The 18,349-nt window shown below is 58.8% G+C and overlaps 3 protein-coding genes across 5 annotated transcripts in view; all 3 read right to left on the reverse strand.

Moving 5' to 3' along the window:
* SLC23A1 (solute carrier family 23 member 1) overlaps positions 1-8,693 on the reverse strand; it is a gene marked incomplete at its 5' end in the record, with an annotated part of 15,346 nt that extends 6,653 nt beyond the window's left edge. For 2 of the 3 annotated variants that reach the window (XM_079916832.1, XM_079916831.1), the window contains 14 exons: positions 1,429-1,524; positions 2,027-2,170; positions 2,264-2,393; positions 2,646-2,751; positions 3,504-3,651; positions 3,972-4,128; positions 4,389-4,509; positions 4,641-4,822; positions 4,991-5,058; positions 5,223-5,311; positions 6,047-6,204; positions 6,644-6,778; positions 7,401-7,462; positions 7,677-7,800. In XM_079916832.1, coding sequence (XP_079772958.1) covers positions 1,429-1,524; positions 2,027-2,170; positions 2,264-2,393; positions 2,646-2,751; positions 3,504-3,651; positions 3,972-4,128; positions 4,389-4,509; positions 4,641-4,822; positions 4,991-5,058; positions 5,223-5,311; positions 6,047-6,204; positions 6,644-6,778; positions 7,401-7,462; positions 7,677-7,800 — 1,720 coding nt within the window. Of the gene's footprint in view, positions 1-1,428; positions 1,525-2,026; positions 2,171-2,263; positions 2,394-2,645; positions 2,752-3,503; positions 3,652-3,971; positions 4,129-4,388; positions 4,510-4,640; positions 4,823-4,990; positions 5,059-5,222; positions 5,312-6,046; positions 6,205-6,643; positions 6,779-7,400; positions 7,463-7,676; positions 7,801-8,521 lie in introns of those variants that run through there. The other variant, XM_079916833.1, reaches the window with a different exon arrangement.
* Positions 8,694-9,740: 1,047 nt separating this feature from the next.
* MZB1 (marginal zone B and B1 cell specific protein) lies at positions 9,741-12,024 on the reverse strand (the record flags this gene model as incomplete). The annotated part of the gene is made up of 4 exons (XM_079918609.1): positions 9,741-10,308; positions 10,402-10,512; positions 10,866-10,990; positions 11,851-12,024. The coding sequence occupies 4 exons, from the start codon at positions 12,022-12,024 to the stop codon at positions 10,152-10,154; spliced, it is 567 nt and encodes a 188-aa protein (XP_079774735.1). The 3' UTR covers positions 9,741-10,151.
* A 1,688-nt stretch (positions 12,025-13,712) lies between these two features.
* PROB1 (proline rich basic protein 1) lies at positions 13,713-18,030 on the reverse strand. Its single transcript, XM_079918915.1, has one exon. The coding sequence runs from the start codon at positions 17,725-17,727 to the stop codon at positions 14,662-14,664; it is 3,066 nt and encodes a 1,021-aa protein (XP_079775041.1). The 5' UTR covers positions 17,728-18,030; the 3' UTR covers positions 13,713-14,661.
* Between the last annotated feature and the right edge of the window lie 319 nt (positions 18,031-18,349).

The following is an 18,349-nucleotide window of genomic DNA, read 5'->3' on the forward strand; positions in this document are numbered from 1 at the left end:
ACATTGAAGGACTGTTGAAGATTATGTAGCATAATACATATATTGATCATTGGCAGAGATGGTTGCTGATGGGCAGCTGGGTTGAAGGATAGAGATGTGAGGAACTCAGGCACTCTGAGGCTGTTAACATCTGGGTAGCTTAATCCAGCTGCCCAAATCACAGACCCCTCTGTACAGCTGCCCACCCAGACGCCCTCTATCTCCGTGGATTCCCTAGGCATTGAGGTTGCCACTTCCCTGTCTCATGTCCTCAGGATGAGCTTCTCCAGGTCCCACCTCAGCTTCCTCTGGTGGGCGAGGGGGGTACCATGGTCAGGTATCACCCATCCATCCAAGTGATAGCTGCTACCAAAAGCTCCCTCATCTGATGCTATCTAAAATCCCTGAAAGTGCCAGGGAGTCCTGGCCCTTCCCTGCCCAAACTCTAACCCACCAGCTGTGCATAGCCAGCCGCTGATTCCTGTGCTCTGAATAGACACTTGTGTCTTCAGAGAGGGGAAAGCAAGTGGGGTCAGCTATGTTTAGGCTGTTAAGTCGCAGAAGATGGAGAGCTATCATCCTCCATCTGTCATCTCTGTGGACTGATGCAATCTAGCCCCTGTCTCTACGGAGCTTTCCTTGATCTTACACTTCCCCTGAAACTCTCTAGCAGAGGCACTGTGGTGGAGTGGCTGGGACACAGGCCTTGGACTAACTGCATCAGATGGACTTGTTTAAATCCCAAATTTGCAGCGTTTTAAATCAGCAAGTTTTGTGACCTTCGGTGAGTCACCTAACCTCTGATTCTTTTTTCTCATATAAAATGGTGTTGATAGTCTCTGCCTCACAGGATAGTTTTTGAGGATGAAAGGAGACATTTAGCTCCATGCCTGACCCATAAATGTTTGGTAAATGCTAACTATTCTTATTAATAGTTAGAGCACCTGGTGACATTTAGTTTTTATATATTTCCTGGGCACATAAACATGGGTCAGGAGGATTCTCAGGGACCCCACAAAGTATCCTCCATGATCCCTGTAAAAAGCCCTGATAACCAAAGAGAAACGTTAGGGGCTCTTCTAGTAGCCAGCATAAGTCACTGGCATATTTGGAGTGAATTTTGCCAACATACTGATGCTACATTTCCATCTGTCCTACTCTAAGAAAGCAAAAGCAACCCTCAACCCAGTGGCAACAAAGAAATGGAAAAGAAACAATTTACAGGGCCCGGGAATGACTCTCCTAGCCACACCCTCTTCAAGACTAAGAGGGAAGCCTGTGCCTCTATCAGGCTGGTGGTCTCTCCCTCCGGCCCATCTGTTCCTGCTTCTCCCTGCAGGGCCTGAGGCATTGCATCTGACCTGGCCACAGCTTCAGCTCAGGAGACATCTGCTGGACTGCCTGAGTCCAACCTGGTTCTCTGTTCCCCTTTTCAGGGCTGACCCATACCTGGCACTGTGTTGTCCAGTATGAAAGCGAGGCACCCACCCACAAACATCTCCGTAGTCAGCAGCACAGTCAGAATCTGGTCCACTTCAGGAATGCCTGTGGAATAGGCCAAAGGCTAATGGGTGTCACGGCCCCATCTGGAGAACGGAGCTCAGAGACTTTCTCCCCACTGGTGCAGCCTGCTGACTTCCTTGAGCAAGCACAGAGATGGAAAGTACAAAACCTTGACTTTCAAGATTATACACCTCTGCCTCCCATCCTTGGATTCAAATCCCAGTTTTGCTGGTTGCTACTTGTCTTGCAACAAATCATTTAACCCATCTGAACCTCACTTTTCTCACCTGTAACATGAAGATGGTAATAGTATCTATCTCATGGAGCTGTTGTGAAAATTAAATGAGCATATGTAAAGCTCATACCTGTCCACAGAAAGTGTCTTAGTAAAGAAGAGCTGTTAATTAGCCTCAGCTGCTAACATCCAGAGACAGGCAGGATTTGTGGCTCTGGCTGTGTGGAGCCTTTGAGGGAAGAGGCTGTGCTCAGAGTTGAGCCCACCACACCTCCCCCACCCTGAGACAGGTAAGACAGGTGGAGGCACCTGTGTTGATGGCATCCGGGTTGGAGTCCAGGTAATTGGGCAGCGTGAGCCCGAAGAACATGGAAAATCCAAGCACGAAGAGGTTGCGGGAGGAGTTCATGTCCACGAACTGCAGGTTAGACAGCCCCACAGCTGTAATCATGCCTGAGAGCACAAAAGAACCACTGGAGGCTCCTCGCGGGCCAGGTAGGCTCCACCACACGGCGACCACACCCCAAAAGCACGCACAACACTCACCAAAAAGGGTGCAGAACATCCCCCCTAGGATGGGGTCAGGGAGCGAGGCGAAGAGGGCTGTGAATTTGCCAATGGTGCCCAGGACCAGCATGATACCCGCACCATACTGCACCACGCGCCGGCTACCCACCTGCCAGTGAGCCAAGGGGTGGGGCTAGACCCAGGGGGTGAAGTTGTGTGGGGTTAGTTGTGGGAGGGGAGGGGCGCGGTGGGTGGGCGGGGCCTGTTATAAGAGCAAGGTACATATGGGTCAGAGCATGATGCAAGGGAGGCCTGTCAAAGGCAGGGTGGGGCTAGGCCAAAGTAGGGACAGGTTTGGGGCGGGGCCTGCGGCACATGGAATTGGGGCGCGGCTTTGTGCTGCTCTGGCTAGTTGCGGCACCTTGGTAATCCCCAGGACACCAATGTTGGGGCTGGACGAAGTGGACCCGTTGCCCGTGCCCAGCAGCCCTGCGATAATGCAACAGATGCCTTCGGTGAAGATACCCCTGTAAGAAAAGGGCAAGTGGGGGCCTTGGTCCATGCTCTAGCCTGGTTTGTGTCCTCCCATTGCCCTGGCCAGCCTGGCCAGAGTCTCTAGGGCTGTGTGAGCTGCAACTATCTGTCCGTAGTACTCCCCACTCCGGGCCAGAGGTGGGTCTGGGAGCCAGGAGCCCAGGTCTGAATGCCAGTCCCACTGCCCTGGCAATTAATCCTTAGGTGATTCTGGGCTTCAATTTCCTCATCTGTCAGATGGGGACATTAAGAGTACCTGTCTTACAGAGCCATTAGTGGATTACATAAGAGAACGCACATCAAGAGCTAGACACATGGGGACTTCCCTGGAAGTCCAGCAGTGAAGACTCCGCACTCCCAATGCAGGGGGCCCCAGTTCCATCCCTGGTCAGAGAACTAGATCTCACATGCTTCAACTAAGAGCCCGCATGCCGCAACTAAAAAGATCCCATGCGCTGCAACTAAGAGCCGGTGCAGCCAAATAAATAAAGAGAGAAAGAAAGAGCTAGACACATGGAAGGCTGTCAGTGACTGTAGTTTCCCTTAGACTTCGTTGTCTCCTCAGCTGTTCGCAACACAGAGTGAGTGATGAGAGCATCTCCATTTCATAAGTAAGGAGAACCTGGAGAGTTAGTGACTTGCCCAACTCCTTGTCCCCCACCTCTGGGATTCAATTCTGTCCGGACGTTTGCTTCCTGAGTGACCCTTGAGGGGATGAGATACCGGGGAGGGCAGGTCGGCATACCTGTTGATAGCGTGCACTGGAGGGGGTGGTGCGCCAGCCAGGCGGGCACAAGCATAGTAATCTCCGATGGACTCAATGATGCCCGCTAATGTGGCACTAAACATTCCCAGCACAGCAGCCGCAGTCACTGTGGGAAGCCCCCACTGACCTGTATCAACAGGGAGATGGGAGGTTGGATGCAATGAGTGTTCCTAGGTGGGTCAGGGAGTGGACTAGGCAGTACTTGGGTGGAGCAGGGGAAGGGGTAAAGAGATCTCAAGCTGGGGTGGGAGCTATACAGTTGTGGGAGCTTATTTGGGGTCACTTAGAGTCATAAAGCTGGAGTGAGACGTTGAGTAACCACCACTCTGCCTGGCACACTATAAATGTGCAGCTAATACTTGTTATGTCATCAGCTGGACTCGGGTCACCAGGGGCCTCACTGATGGTCTCAGTTGGAGGCAGAGGGGCCCAGATGGAGTTGCTCACAGGGGTAGGGGATGCGGATCCAGGGAGCAATAGCCACGATGTCCCCTCGGGCATCTGTTCGTGCCTGGAAGCCATAGGCTGTGGGGTCTGAGGGCAGCACGTCCGTCAGGGTCAGTATATAGCAGAGCAGCCACACGGTCATGATGGCTAGCACGATCTGAAGTGGGGGTGGGGGGTGAGGGTTGCACTGAGGGCCCAGGAGGTCTTGGTCCAGGCTAACCAGCTCCTACCTTAGCCCTAGCCCCAGCCCGAGCCTGTGCCCCAGCCCCAGCTCAGACCCCGGCCCCCATCCCTGGCTAGGACCTCAACTCTGCCTCTAGCTCCCCTGCTGCCCCTGCCCTTTCCCCTGCCCTTGGCCCTGGACATAGGTCCAGCCCCTGCCCTAGTCCCACCCCGAACCGCCTGTCAGCTCCTCACGGGAAACATCTTGAAGATCTGGATGCGGAAGAGAGTGAGGCCCTTTCCCCAGCGGTAGACAGGCAGCAAGAAGGTGAGATTTCGCAGGTACTGGGAGAAGAGGACAATCAGGAGAATGGAGCTGGGGACAGAAGCACAAAGAGAAAACGGCTGGTAGGCCGGGCTGGGGGCAAGAGCCAAGGCTAAGGGGGCAGGACACGAAGGGGTTGAGGGACTGGGGCTGGGCAAGGATCAGGCCTGGTGCCCACTCACCAAGCTGAGATACCCCAGTGGGAGCCAGCTCGGTCACCAGCAGCTTGGAAGACAGAGAGACCAATGAGGGAGACAGTGGGGGTGACTGTAAGAGGCCCGATGTAACTGAGCAGGGCCCCAGGCAGCCCCATCAGCCCAATCACCACCTCCACCATACTGGACACCATGATTGCACCCTGGACCTGGAAAAGCAAAGATCAGCTATAAGTCACCATGTAGAAGCCATGACCTCTAAGTTAAAAAAATGTTCCTGGACCACATCCTCATATCCCCCAATTCAGCAGTGGCCTTCCCTCCCATCTAGTCCCACCCTCAAGTCCAGGTCTCTTCTACCCCACATGCAAACCCACCTCTCGTATCCGTGGGTGCCAAATATGAGAGGTATTCAGGGGCAGGCTCCAGTTACCATAGATCTCCTCTGGGGGCATAGACAGGAACACACACACACGTGCACGGGGAACAGAGAGAGAAAGTAAAGATGCTGCCCTGAAGGCACCTTGGGGTATGGACATGGAACAGTCGCCCAGACCTCCGGGCTCCTGGGGCTCCCCTCTCCAGTGCAGCCCCCAGAAATGTGCCCACCTTCTGGAGGACATTTCCATCTCTCCAGGGCCAGGATGGCTTTGGCTGGGACCAGAAATGCAAAGGCACTGGCCTGGAACAGTGGCAGCCTGGAAAGAGAGGCACAGAGCAGCAGGGACAGGGTGGGAGGTGGGGAGGCAGGAACACAGAGACAGGGGAGATGGGGAGGGAGGGGCACAGAGTGAGGCACAGGGAGAATCACACACAGGGACAGAGACACAGAGGAACAAGGGCAAGGGCAGAACAGAGGGAAGTCACTGAGGCCCCAGGCAGGACTCTAACATTTTGGGGGCCTAAGAAAGAAAACAGATGGAGCCCCTGGCTCACAACCTGCTCCCTTTCCTTCTCAGCACCAGCTCCTGCACTGTGAGGGGCCACGTGCACGGAAGTGGACAGCTCAGCTCCTGCATGCAAGCTCCACTCACAACCTTCCTTCATCTTCCCACCATACAAATGACCATCCTTAGGCCACCCAGGCCTAGGACTGTGCACGCAGGGGCAGGGGGCCCCCAGGAGGACGGACCACTGAAGAGGCCCACACAAGCCCTGGCAGCAGGGGAGTGAGTGGTCCCAATTACCCAGAGTAAGGCTTAATGGAGGAGAGCCCAGCTAGGGCACGTTCCCTTTCCTTGAGGGACACCAGGGGTCCAGGGTGGGACCCCAGCTGCCTAGCTCTAAGGCTAGCCTGGAACCAAAAGCAGCAGGTGGGGGCAGATAGCAGTTTTTCTTGTCCCACAAGAGTCCTTTGAGACGGCTCCTGCTGTGTGGATCACTGCGTGTGTGTCTACGTGGGGTGGGGTAGGGGTGGGAGTGGGGCAGCTCACCGGATGCCCAGTGTGGTCTGGATGAGGGTGGTGATGCCCACACAGGTGAAGATGGTACCAATGAGCTGGCTGACCATGTACTGGTCACGGCCCACACACAGCGCCTCAGCCAGGAGGAAGGGCACAGCGATGGTGCCACTGAAGCAGGTCAGGTAATGCTAGGGGTGTGGGGAGAGCGCATGAGGCAGGGCCCACGGAGCTCACAGGGAGGCAGGGGAACCCTCACAGTCCTCACGCCTGCCTCAGTGGGCCTGAGCCCGTGCCGCCCCAGCCAGTGTGCCCACCCAGGACTGATACTCCCATAAGGCATTCCCACAGAGTGACTGCTCACCTCTCTGGGGGTTACTAATCTGCCCCCAAGTTATTCCTGCAGCTTCTGTGGAGTGGGCCCCCTTTCCTGTCACCGGCACTCCGCCTGGCAGGTGATACCTCGTCCCTTTCAGGCCCCATCAAGCCTCTTCCCCACCCCTGCTTGGTGACAGTCACTGCTTCTGACTTTAGGTTTCTCTTCCTGTTACCCAGGATGACCTCTTTGGCCAGGGAGGGGGCTGGGGAGCAGGCAGGGCGGGGGTGGGAAGGCCCTGGGGAGATGCCCACCTGGAAGCCCAGCAGGACGCACAGGTACCAGGGCGGCACATCCTCGATCTTGTACAACATGTCAGACTTGGGCTCTGTGCACAGGGCCGTCGGGGGGTCCTTCGTGGAGGTCCCTGCTGAGCCCAGGGACTCATGCTGGGGGCAGCAGAGAGAAGTAACTCAGCGTGGAGTGATGGGAACCAGAAAAGTCCATTCTGCTTCAGAATCAATTAGGTAGCCCAAGTGGCCTGTCAGCTCCTCAGAATGGGGTCCCCACCCTTCCTCAATGCTCATGCACCCAGCTACCCCTTGGCCTGGCTACACGTGGCTCCCACCTCACATTGCTTTGTGCAGGGATGAGTCCACTGTACTGGCTCCTGGAGCCCTCAGAACCTGGGCCTTCTTTCCAAGAGAACGGGCCCATACATCAGAAGGCCGGGGTCACCAGGAGAGGAGGCAAAGAGGGCTGGAGACTGTGACAGGCCCTCTTGGACGTACTCTGGTCCCCCCTCTGTCCCTTAGAGGTCCTTGGGGTGTCACTAATGGGGCGGTAGGCTAGGCCCCTGCCGGCCCCCAAGCTGGGGTGAGCCAGTCCCAGAGCAGAAGTCTCCTTCACCCCACTGCCACCCCACCCTTCCCCCAACTGCCACATTCCGCCTGGGACGGTCACTCTCGATCCAGTTCATCAGAACCTTTGTCTCTGCCCTCCCAGGGAGCAAGGACTGCTCAGGCCCCCAGCCCCACCCTGCCCCCACCCGCTCCCCTCATTCCCCAGCACCTGTGTCTGGCCCTCAGGGTCCTCCTGGGCCCTCATCTTTGGGGCACAGGTGTGAGCAGTTCCTGAGGAGAAGAAGGGATTGCTTATACGAAGGCCAAGGAGGACTTTAATCCGCATAGCCGACATTGTTCAAAGTAAATCTGTAACCAGATCTCCAACACTGATTGCGAAAGGAGGGCCCAGGCCCAGGTAACGTATTAACTCCGGCCACGGTGGAAAAGGCCGCCCAAGCCTCTGCCACATTTACCTCCCGAGCACACCCTTCCTTGCCCGCACCTGAGCCTGGGCACGGGACAGGTATTTTCCGAGAGAGGGCCGGAGAGGGGGTGAGGAGCAGACGGCCGTGGAAGTTTACCAGGCCCTGGGTGAGGTGAGAGGAAAGGAGTGAAAATGGGCACATATTATGGTACACTCTGAATGAGGCTTTTCCCTGCTTATTAATCAAAAGTTAATCATTATCATCATCATAACCCACCTCGTTATTTAGGAACAACTGCGTGCCAAGCAACATCTACGTATTGTCATGTTTAACCCCAGGTGCTAGGTGCCATTAACCTCTTTTACAGCTGAGGAAACAGATTTAGGAGATGTGATCTGACCAAGGCCACACAGGTAGCAAGGTTTTAGAAAGCCATTCCAAAAATTCAGGTTGGCCTGAACTACTGAGCCCACGCTGTTAATTATACATTAAATGTCAGACAGGGCTGCCCTCCCCACCACCTCCACTCGCCCCTCAGGGTCCCTGAGGCGCAGAACAGATGGGCCTCCGGAGAAGGAGCTGCCGAGGCTAGCCCGGTCTTTTCTGTCCTCTGTGTCAGGACAAGGATTCCTTCCCTTCCCCTCCCAGTCAGGACCAGCTACATAATCTGCGGGACCCAGTGCAAAATGAAAATCTGGTGCCCCTGTTGCAAAAGTATTATAAATTTAAAAACAGCAACAGCAGAGCATTAAACTGATTTGTGGGGCCTTTCTAAGCACCGGGCCCTGAGTGACTGCCACGCAGCCGCTGAAGCCGGCCTGGGCCCGGCCTATTTTCCCCTCCTGGGGGCTGGGGAGAGCCCAGGGGCTGAGGGCCCTGATTCTGCTCCCTTCTGCGCTGCCCCAACCCCATTAGGGTCCACCTGCTTCTGGGTCGCTGTGCCCATGGCCAGGCCCTGCCCCAAGGCCTCCCCCGCAGCACCACTGTCCAGCTGGGCAGCAGCTTCATGTCACAGCCCCGAATCCGAATCCGACGGCCTGTCCAGCCTCCAGCCCGTTCCTCTGTCCACCTGTCCTCTCCTCTCAAATCCTGGCTCCTGTTCCCAGGTTCCCAAAGTCATCTGACCAGTTCGAAGCCTCTACTCCTCGGCACTCTCCTCCCCACCCTCTCCTCCCCGGTACTTCCCAGGGGCTGGGGAGACAGCCCTACCCCTTCCACACATTGTCCGTTGGACCCTCAAATCAACCCAAACCACATACCACACACATGGAGACAAAGCCGGGAAGTTGCACATGGTCTCAGATACACAATCACACAAATGGACCTGGAGCACCTAGACTCTGACGCAAAGTGTCTCTAAATCACTCCACAAAAACACAGGGCCACGCAGGTGCACGTCATGGGCTCCCGGCTCCACACCTGATACTACTGACTGCTCAGCCAATTCCTTGGGCCCTGGCTCTCCTGGTGCTTAAGAGTTCTCTCCTGAGGGCCAGGAGGAGGGGCCTCAGGCAGATGGGGAACAGGTGATGGAACGTAGGGGGCTGGGGTGCAGAGTGGTAAGTGCCTGCCTGGGACACCACCATTCCTTCAGCCCTAACCTTCCCCCACTCCCCAAATTTGAATCCCCTCCCAGCCCTGCCACTGCTCAGCCTGGGACTCTGCCTGAGCCTCTTTTGTTGTCTGAGCCCCAGTTTCTGCACCTGTCAACAGGGGATTAGAGTGTCTGTTCTGTCCACTTTCCAGGGCTTTGGAGGATCAGAGACACAAATGAAACTGTAAGCTGTAGCACCACTGACCCCAGATACCCAGACCCAGGTGTGAACCAGGTGGAGCTCTTTTCTCCGTTTCTAAGAAAAGGGCCCCAGGTGAGAATTTCTGGGGAGAGCAGGACGTAGAGCCAAGATACTGAATCCAGCCTGTTCCAGGACCCCTGCCCTGCCCTGTCCCAGGTGAGCACCGAGGGCTCAACCGTGCTAGCTGGGGTCAGAGCAGAGTCTAGAAAGTGAGCAGCTGCTGGGTGTAGACCCAGGAAGACTAGTGTTCTGGGAGGGGCACAGCAGCACGCAGTGGTTGCAGTGGGTATGTCCACAGGCAGCCTGCTTATGGAGTTTGCCTTGGCTTTTCTTTTCTCTCCTGAGGGATCTGGGGTTTCAACCGTTCAGATAACTGGTTCCATATGCCTTTGACAGCTCACTCACATTTCCAGCCATGACAGATCTCACTTACCTCTGGGAAATTGTGGGGGATGTGTACCTGGCCCTCTCTAGGAGGGACGTCAGCAGAAACACCAATGTCTATCCTCCCAGCCCCCCAAGCACCTTTTGCAGAGAGAAGGAATCGAGGTCACTGGTTTTATTTGAGTCCAGAAGGGAAGGCCTTGGCCGCCCACTGGGCCCCAGGGCCCAGAAGCTGGAGGAGGGAGGGAGAGTGGCAGCACAGAAGAACAAGGCCTCCCCGCCCTCCAGACAGCCTGCAGAAAGGAGGGGACAGATCCAGAAGAAGCCCAGCTCCCTTTAGGGGCTGACCAGGAAGGGGAAGGAGGAGCTGGACTAGAGCTCTGCCCTTGTGACTGGTGCCTCCTCTGAGCAGGCCCCCCGGTGGCCTCCACACAGCAATGCCTCCAGGGCCCCTTGACCTTGTTGGTGGGCTTCATAGATCTGGTCTTCTCCAAACTCCCCCAGGTAGTGAAAGCATGTCTTGGAGAGCCTAGGGGAGCCCAGGAGGAGGAGCCTCAGACTCTGCCCGGCCCGCAGTGGGGCAGACCAAGGCTCCATCCCACCCCAGTCCTCCAGTCACGACCTCGTGGGCCACGGCGCCCCCATGATGATCACACTGATGGTCGGCTCCGGCCCCTTCCTAAGTCCTGGGCCCATGAGACGCTTCACCTGGTCCACTTCTCCAACTCCGTAGCTGGAGGCAGTGGGAGGAGAGGGAGACAGCATTAGTGGAGCCCATCAGCACATGAAGCTGGGCACACTGGGCATCTGCCGAGTTTCGTGCCCAGATTCTGAGCCTCCTTGCTGAAAAACCAAGGACCAGAAAGGGGAAACTCCGGGCCCAAAGTCACACAGCAACCTTGTCTCCTGGCCACCTTACTCTTCTACTTGCTCCCAGCTCCAGAGCTCAGACTCTGTCCCAGCCAGTCCCCACCCTTGGGCCAGAGCCCTATTGGAGTGTGTGTGGTGTGTGAGTGGGAGAATGAGAAGCCCTACTCATCAGCCTGCCCCTGGAGGAGGGGGGCAGGGGCCAGATTTTCAACTCACCCCTGCCAGGTCTGGGAGCAGCTCTGGTCCAGGACGTCTGTGTATACCGACTCGCTCAGCTTGCCACGGCCCCCAGAGTCCAGGGTGTGAAGCTTGGCCTCTGCCTTTGTCAGATGCTGCCACATCTGGAACAAGGAGGGGTTGAGAACCAGGGCTTCAGAACTGCTCAGCGCGAAAGGAGGGGTGATTGGGCTGGGGGCGGGGACAGAAGCCTGTGTCTCTGAGGAAGAACGAGGCAATGGAGCCTTTTGAACAGGAAGCACCTGTGAGGCAGGCTTCATGGCCCTCCCCCAGGTCCAGAAAGCTGGGACCACGCCAGCTGAGGCAAGATCCGCTGCCTTGGGATGGGAGGTGGGTGGGAAACACTGAGGTGGAGAATTAGGCCTGGGCATTGGGGCCCCTCCCCCAGGTAACACCTGCCCATCAGCACACACTATTTGAAACCACAAGAACAAGGAAAGAAAAAAAACCTCCCAGTCTTCAGTGACACGTGTACTCATAGCCCCCGTGTGCGTGCGCGTGCACACAGTCACACAGACACACACAAGTACTCAGGCACGCGTGACAGGTTTGTATGTGAACTCAAGACACACACATGCTCATGGACTCATGGGACTGACAAACATGCACACGTGTACACATACACCAATGCTCCCCAGTCATGCTTTGGGAAGGAGTCCAGACTTAAGGGTGGTTCTAGGAAGGGAGGAGTCCGAGAGGACAAGCTAGTGACTCCCTGGTGTCCCAGAGATCGCCTGCTCTTTGTTGGGCAGATAGGTAAACTGAGGCAGGCCGGTGCCGGTGAGGTGAAGATGGCAATATCATGGAAGGCTGAGTCTAGCTCGATGCCTTGGGGGGGGGCGGGGTTTGGGGATCCAAGGCCAGCGGTGGAATCTGAGGTAGATGGAGGGGTCTGGCTTGGGTGGGGGCCTGGGTAGGGGCAGGAGAACTGCTCGCGGGGCGGCGAGGGGGTGGGGGGGCTCACCTCGTAGGCCACTGCCCTGCAGGCGTCACAGCGCAGGTGAGCAGGCATGTGTGCTGAGAACTTCTCTTCATCATCCAGCTCAGGGGCGGTGGCTGTGAGTGGGGCCATGTCCCCAAGGCCCCCTGGGATGGTCCAGGCCCCCAGCAGCAGCAGCAACAGCGGCGACAGCCTCATGGTCTGTGGAGCTGGCTCAGCAAGCAGGGACTGTGGTTGGGGTGCAGGGGTGCAGGTGTGTACGCGCAGTGGGGGTTGCTGCAGAGAGCCTGCCCCAGACCAATGGGAAACCGACACCTCACCCTCCCGTTCTCTCCCTTCCCCCAGGGCCCTGCAGACACCGCTCGCGCACCTCCTCTCGTGGGACCCCGTGGTTCCAGCCAATGAGGCAAGGAGAGGGGCTGGGCCTGGGCGAGGACACATGGGGGCTGATACCTCTCATGTCCTGGGACCTGAGCACATGGCAGGCACTACGCTTAGCCCCTCAGGGAAGGAGGTGGCTTGTTACTGTTATCTTAAATCTACCCCTGAGGACACAAAGGTTCAGAGAAAAGTGACAAATCCAAGGCCACACAGCTAGAAGGGCTATGCTGAGATTGGAACCAAGCCTGGTTGACCCCAAGGCACACTGGCCACTGAGCCACCAGGAGGAATGAGGCCACAGGCGTGGTTGCCAGCCAAGGCTCCCTCCCTGAGAGGCAAGTTCGCTGAGGCAGGGATGCCACAGTGTATGAAAGACACACATGGTCCCCTCCCCCAGGCCACACCCAGGCATGGAAGGGCACTCTGGGGTGCTAAGGGACCGCAGCAGGAAATCAGACACCTTACACCAGTTGTTCCAGCCATCGTGGCCATGGGGTCAGCAATTTATTGCACACCACGATGCGGTGAGGGGGAGTGGCCCAGGGCCCTCATTGCCATCAGGACCAGCATCTCCAGCCACAGAAAGATGTCCAGTTATTCTGACTCATAGTTCTCTCAGTCAGCTTCCAGTTCAAGGCAAGGGGGCAGTGACTCCAAGGGATCCAGGCCCCCGGGAGGCCTGGAACTTAAGGAAGGCATTGATCTCCATCCCTGACACTGCTTCTAATGGTAACTGTTCTTCCCCAACCTCATCACATCACATACCAGTCCCACAAGGCCCAGCCACTTCACTCAGAACTCTACACAGACCCCCACGCAGAGCACCTCCCACACCATGCATCTCCCTCTGCTCTCCTCAGAAGCTCCTGGAATCTCAAGGCAATTGGAACACAGGCCCTGGGTCCCGTCCCTTCCTATGCTGTAATGAACCTGAAGAGCCAGCCCCTCCCTAGGCATGTTTGCCACACCTGTTACCAGGGCAGTGGAACCAGATGAGGGCTCCTCACAGGGGCATCCCTTCTTTTGCCAGCCCTAACCCACCCTCCACCCCACCCAGAGAGATCAAGAGTCTCCTCTGGGACAACAGCTCAACCATCCTCCGTGCTTTTAAGTCTTTCCTGACGACACAATCATCTGTCCCCCACCCTCGGTGGGAATGGCTGGAACCTCCACTCCTAACCCCAGGACCAGCCAGTTCAGCTCTGAGGGCTTAGACAAGCCAAGTCAGAGGCTGGGGTTGAGGGGAGAATGAGGGGCGGTACTCCCAGCTGGAGACTACAGTCACCTCCCCACCTTCCCCACAGCACCCCCACCCCAAGTCCCGGGATGACCCTCCATGGCCCCTTCCGTATTACTTCCCTCTCCACCTCCACCACCTGTCCCCGCAGCTCTCTCTCTCAGATGAGACTCACCTAGGGCCTGCACTAGCCACTCTCCCCCGCAGGCTCCCAGGCCAAGGCTCAGATCCTCTTGCAAAGAATAACAGATTTGATAGCCAGTGTCTTTCTCTCCTCATCCCATCAGTGCTCACTAGCCTGCTCCACCTCTGCTGGGCCCACCTTCAGGGAGACACAGACAGCTCACTACCTCTGGGGGCAGCCCTGTCCCCTGCAGTTCCCATTTCCTGCTGCCCCCGAGGAACCCCATCACCCCCTCAGGTCGGCATCTGGGGCCATGTCCTGGGATTTCTCACGCTACCAACTAAAAATTGTCACTTGCTAGCTGCCTCTACAAGGATGAAATCACTAGCCAGTGCAATCGCTGACCTTCAATACACCCTGAAAGGAGTTCTGGGCAGAGATCAGGAATGAGGCCCTCTGTGCTCTGGGAAACACTGGCAGAAAAGGCCTTTAGATAATCAGATATTTTCAGGAGAAGATTTTATGAGCCCAATTTCTTGCATCTTCTCATAACTAGAAAAGCACTAAAATCATTAATGGACATCTGCTCCTTGTGACTAGCAGCAACCTTCTGCCAAAATGTGTGCTCGATTGCCTGTATCCTCCTTCACCAAACCCACATCTATACTGACTTCCCTCACTTACCTCTTCAGAGCAGTTCCTCAGTGCTGAGAGGCTGTCTCCCAGGCTTATAGTTTTCATTTTGCCCCAAATAAAACCTAACTCACAGCTCTCACGTTCTGCATTTTTTTCATCCCACAACACACACACACACACACACACACAGACCCCCAACACACCACACTCTGGGAATGCTTGGGAAAGGGGTATACGATTCTGTCGGGGAAGGAAACAGGCAGCCATTTCCTGAGCTCCAGCTCCATCAGCGCTGGGGGTCTCAGATAAGCACTCTGAAGGTAACTTCTGGTCTGAAGACTGCATGAGATGGGTAAAAGAAAGAGGTGATATTAGGAAAAGAAGGCACAGGACTGGATGCCAGAACTTCCAAGGCCATTAACGGGCCCCAACACCATGGGGATCAGGCCCTTGGGCCTCACACGGGGAACAAGGAGCCCTTGCTCGGCTGGGCGGGACCCAAGCTGGAGGGTGGAGCACAGAGGAGCAGAGGAGGCGCGGGGCTGGGGGTCCCGCTCACTGGCAGGTAGTACATCCCGTCCAGGGGCCCCGCCTCGGAGGCCCAGGGTAGCTGGGGGCCGCTGAAGGCCGGCGGGCCCGGGGATGGTGGCAGTGAGAGGCCAGGGATAGGCCCATAGGCCGGCGGGTAGAGGCCGGGGCCCAGGGCCAGCGGGGTGTAGACGCGGCGGGGTGGCACCGAGGGCGAGGGTGGCAGCAGCACCTCCACGTACTGCCCGCTCTCGGGGTCGAAGAGCAGCCGCAGCCGAGGCTGCCTCGGCGCCTCCACAAAGTAGTAGCGGCCGCTCTCTGGGTCCACCAGGACCTTCCCCGGGTGCGCGGCCCCGGGCGGCCTGCGCGCCCCCTGGGAGGGGCCTTCCGGGGACCGGTCCATGGGAGGCGCCGAGGCGGCGCGGGCCTGGGGCGGGGCCGCTCTGCCAGCGGACGCTTGGGTCTCCCGCGGGAGGGGCGACTGGACCGCAACCGCGGGCTCAGGGGCCGTAGGTGGCGTCTCCTGTTTCGGTGCTATTCCAGGGCTCGAGCTAGGGTACGCCTGCGGGGAGCTAGGGCGGGGCGGTCCGGGAGGTTGGGTCCCTGCCGGCCCTATCGGCGACTTCTGGGGTGAGGTGCGAGCGCCGCCTAGAGGGCTGGTACGACCCTTGTCGTCGGGGACCAGGCGCTGGGGCTCTGCATCCCTGTTCTTTCCGCCAGGACCGCGCACCACGACTCCCTGGGTTCCCTCCGGCCGGCGGCCTAAGGCCAAGGCACCAGGCAGGCGGATCTCAGTGCGCGCGAAGGGTTTCGCCGTGCTGTTCTCTGCCCTCCGCCGCAGGACCCCGTTGGGCTGCGTAACGTCCCGGGGGACTGTGTCTGTGGTTGGCTCTGGGGTCTCGTAGGGGTGTGACACGACCGGCAGAAAGTCCTTGAGAAAAACGGAAGTGTAGTGAGCTGGGGCGGGGGCCCCCAGCGCCTGAAGCCCTTGTGTCTTGGATGCGCCGCCGTCCTCCCCGCGGGGTTCCGCAGGAGGCGCAGGGAGCCCTGAGCCTGGGGTGCTTGCCGGGAAGCTTGGCGCGTATGTGGTCTTCACCATCTTGCGCACGTCGCGGGGCCGCGGAATGGCCACGCGCGGGCGTCCCGAGGCCGCTTCTCCAGAGCCCAAGGCTTCCGGGCGCGCATCGGCATCCAGGGTGCCCACGAGGCGACTAAGGGGCAGCTGGGGTGCAGCCACCGCTGGCGACAGCTGGCTGCCTGGGAAGGCAAGATCCGGCATCTCCCGCGTGGACGGACTCTGCGCCTCTGTTAGCTCTGGAGTCCCGGGTGCAGATGGCGTGGGTGGCACCAGTTCCTCCTGGGCTACGCCATTCATAGCTTCCCGCGTAGAAACTACCGCTGAGCTCTGCACTGTGGAGTCCCACGTCTCTTGGGGCAATGGGCTCCACGTCCCAGTAGGACGATCTGGAGTCTCCCATGAGGACAAGTTTGGCGGGGACGGGCTCCTACTCCCCTCAACTATATCCCCACCTGCCGGATGCGGAACCTCCCACGAGGAAGGAGCTTCGGGGGATGGGCTTCTTGCACTGGCAACACCCCGATTCCACTGGGAAAGGGTCGGAGGGGAAGGGCTCTTCCTGCTGACAGTTTCCGTGACAGCAGCATCCTGATTTCCCCATGCGGAGGATGCCTCGGGGAGCGACGGGCCACTCACCTTCCGGATAGCCCTATTCCACGGGGACAGGTTCTGGGGCGAGGGGCAGTGAGGACCCCGCACGGTCCCATTTGGGGCTTGCCACAGCGGGGATGGGCTCCTCGGTCTCACGGCCTTACTCGAAACCTCCCGGGGGGCCCTAGACTGGGAAGACGGACTCTGTGCCCTCAGGACGGTTCGATCCGGAGTCTCTTGCGGGAACCGAGTCTCGGGTTCCTGGTGGTGCGCCTCCTGGATCTTCTCCCCAGACTGCAGGAAGATGCTGGAACTAACTGGACCCAGAGGCTCGGTCCCGGGCGCGGGCTTGTCGCGCCGAATTGCGCGCTCCCGGAGGCTAGGCCACGGTCGTGGGGCCCTGGCGGGGGCTGAACTATAATGCACACGAGGTGGCCGAGACCTGGCCTCCTTCAGAGCCACTCGAGTACTGCGGGGCGTTTCCGGGGCCGCAGGCTCTGGCGGTACCGTGGGTCCGAATGTGGCGCTGCTTGGGGCAGGGGTCGCGGGGCTCAGTTTTCTGGCCAGCGCCGTCTGCACGAGGTCCGCGGCAGCCTGCAGGCGGCCCAGAGACTCGTCCAGGGAGCCGGTGCGCAGGAACAGTCGCGGGGGCGGCGCGCTGGCCTCCCGCGGGGGACTCCGGGGCCGGGGGCGCAGCTCGATCTGACGTTTGGGCACCGTCCGGGGCCTGGCAGGCGCGGCACGCTCCTCCAGCGCCACCTCCACACACTCGAACTGCGCTGGGGTGGCAGGACTCGGCCCGCGGGGTCGCAGCTGCAGGTAGGTGGCCCAGCGGGAGCCACCGTCGGGGCCCTGGGGCTGCGGTTCGGCAGAGATGGGAGACGCGGAGCCGGGCGGAGAGAGGCTGCGGAAGGCCTGCGTCGTGAGCTGTTGCACCTCGCTATCCTCTGCGTCAGAACGGCTGAACAGGGGCCCGGCGCCGAAGATGACTTCCATCTCCCCCGACGGCAGCATGCGCAGCTGGGGCTGGGGTGGCCGCGGGCCCGAGGCCGGGCCTCGCGGGAAACCCGAGCCGGGCCCGAGCTGCTGGCGGCTATTCTGGGCACTGACGGACAGGCGAGGCTGCGCGCCCTCCCCCAACACAGGGGCCACCGTGGGCCAATTCGCCCTGCCCTCCGCGTCCGGTCCAACGTCCGGGGGCTCTGGAGAACCCGGAGCCGTGTGGTAGGAGCCTGACGAACTGGAGGAGTCCTGGCGCCGCGCGGGGGCCGCGGGCAGCCGCCCTGGGACCCCGGGCAGGGTTGGCGGGGCGAACGCGGTCAGCATGCTGAGGCCGGACGCCGCGCACTCTCTCCCTCGCGTTCGCCTCTGCTGGTGCCGCGGATGCCAGCACTGTCCCCGCCCCGCCCGCGGGTGCCGTGGGGGTCACCGCGCCTTAAAGCGGCCGCGTCCGCTCCCGAGACGGCGGCGTAGGCAGCCGGAGAGACCTGGGCCCTGGGTCCTACCCTCCCAGACCCCTTCTCCGGCGCGGCCGGAGAGCCTGGGGTGGCATTCCAGGCTTTGGTGAGGGGAGGGCAGGCATCCAACTTGTACGCAGGAGCTAGGCCCAGCTCCACTCATCCATCACAGGTGACGGAACGGAGGCTAAGCAGGGACCTGCCTGAGATCAAGCACTACGGCATGTGGATCAGAGTGTGAGCCAGGAGACCAGACAACTAAGGTCTTGCTAACAATTTCATCTTTATGTCAGCGCCCCGCGTCTTCCCATCACTGCAGTGCACCCCCTCCTCCCTGGCCCTCCCATAGTCTGTCGCTAGAGCTCATAAGGGTGCATCCCCCCTCACCTTTGATAGAGGAACATGGCTTGGAGGGCTCCCCCCGACTCCAAAAGTACTGGGGCCTCAAAAAACTGCTGTCCCTGACTGGACCCACTGCCCTTAGTGGAAAC

This window comes from Stenella coeruleoalba, assembly GCF_951394435.1.
Source record: "Stenella coeruleoalba genome assembly, chromosome: 3".
Classification (NCBI taxonomy): domain Eukaryota; kingdom Metazoa; phylum Chordata; class Mammalia; order Artiodactyla; family Delphinidae; genus Stenella; species Stenella coeruleoalba.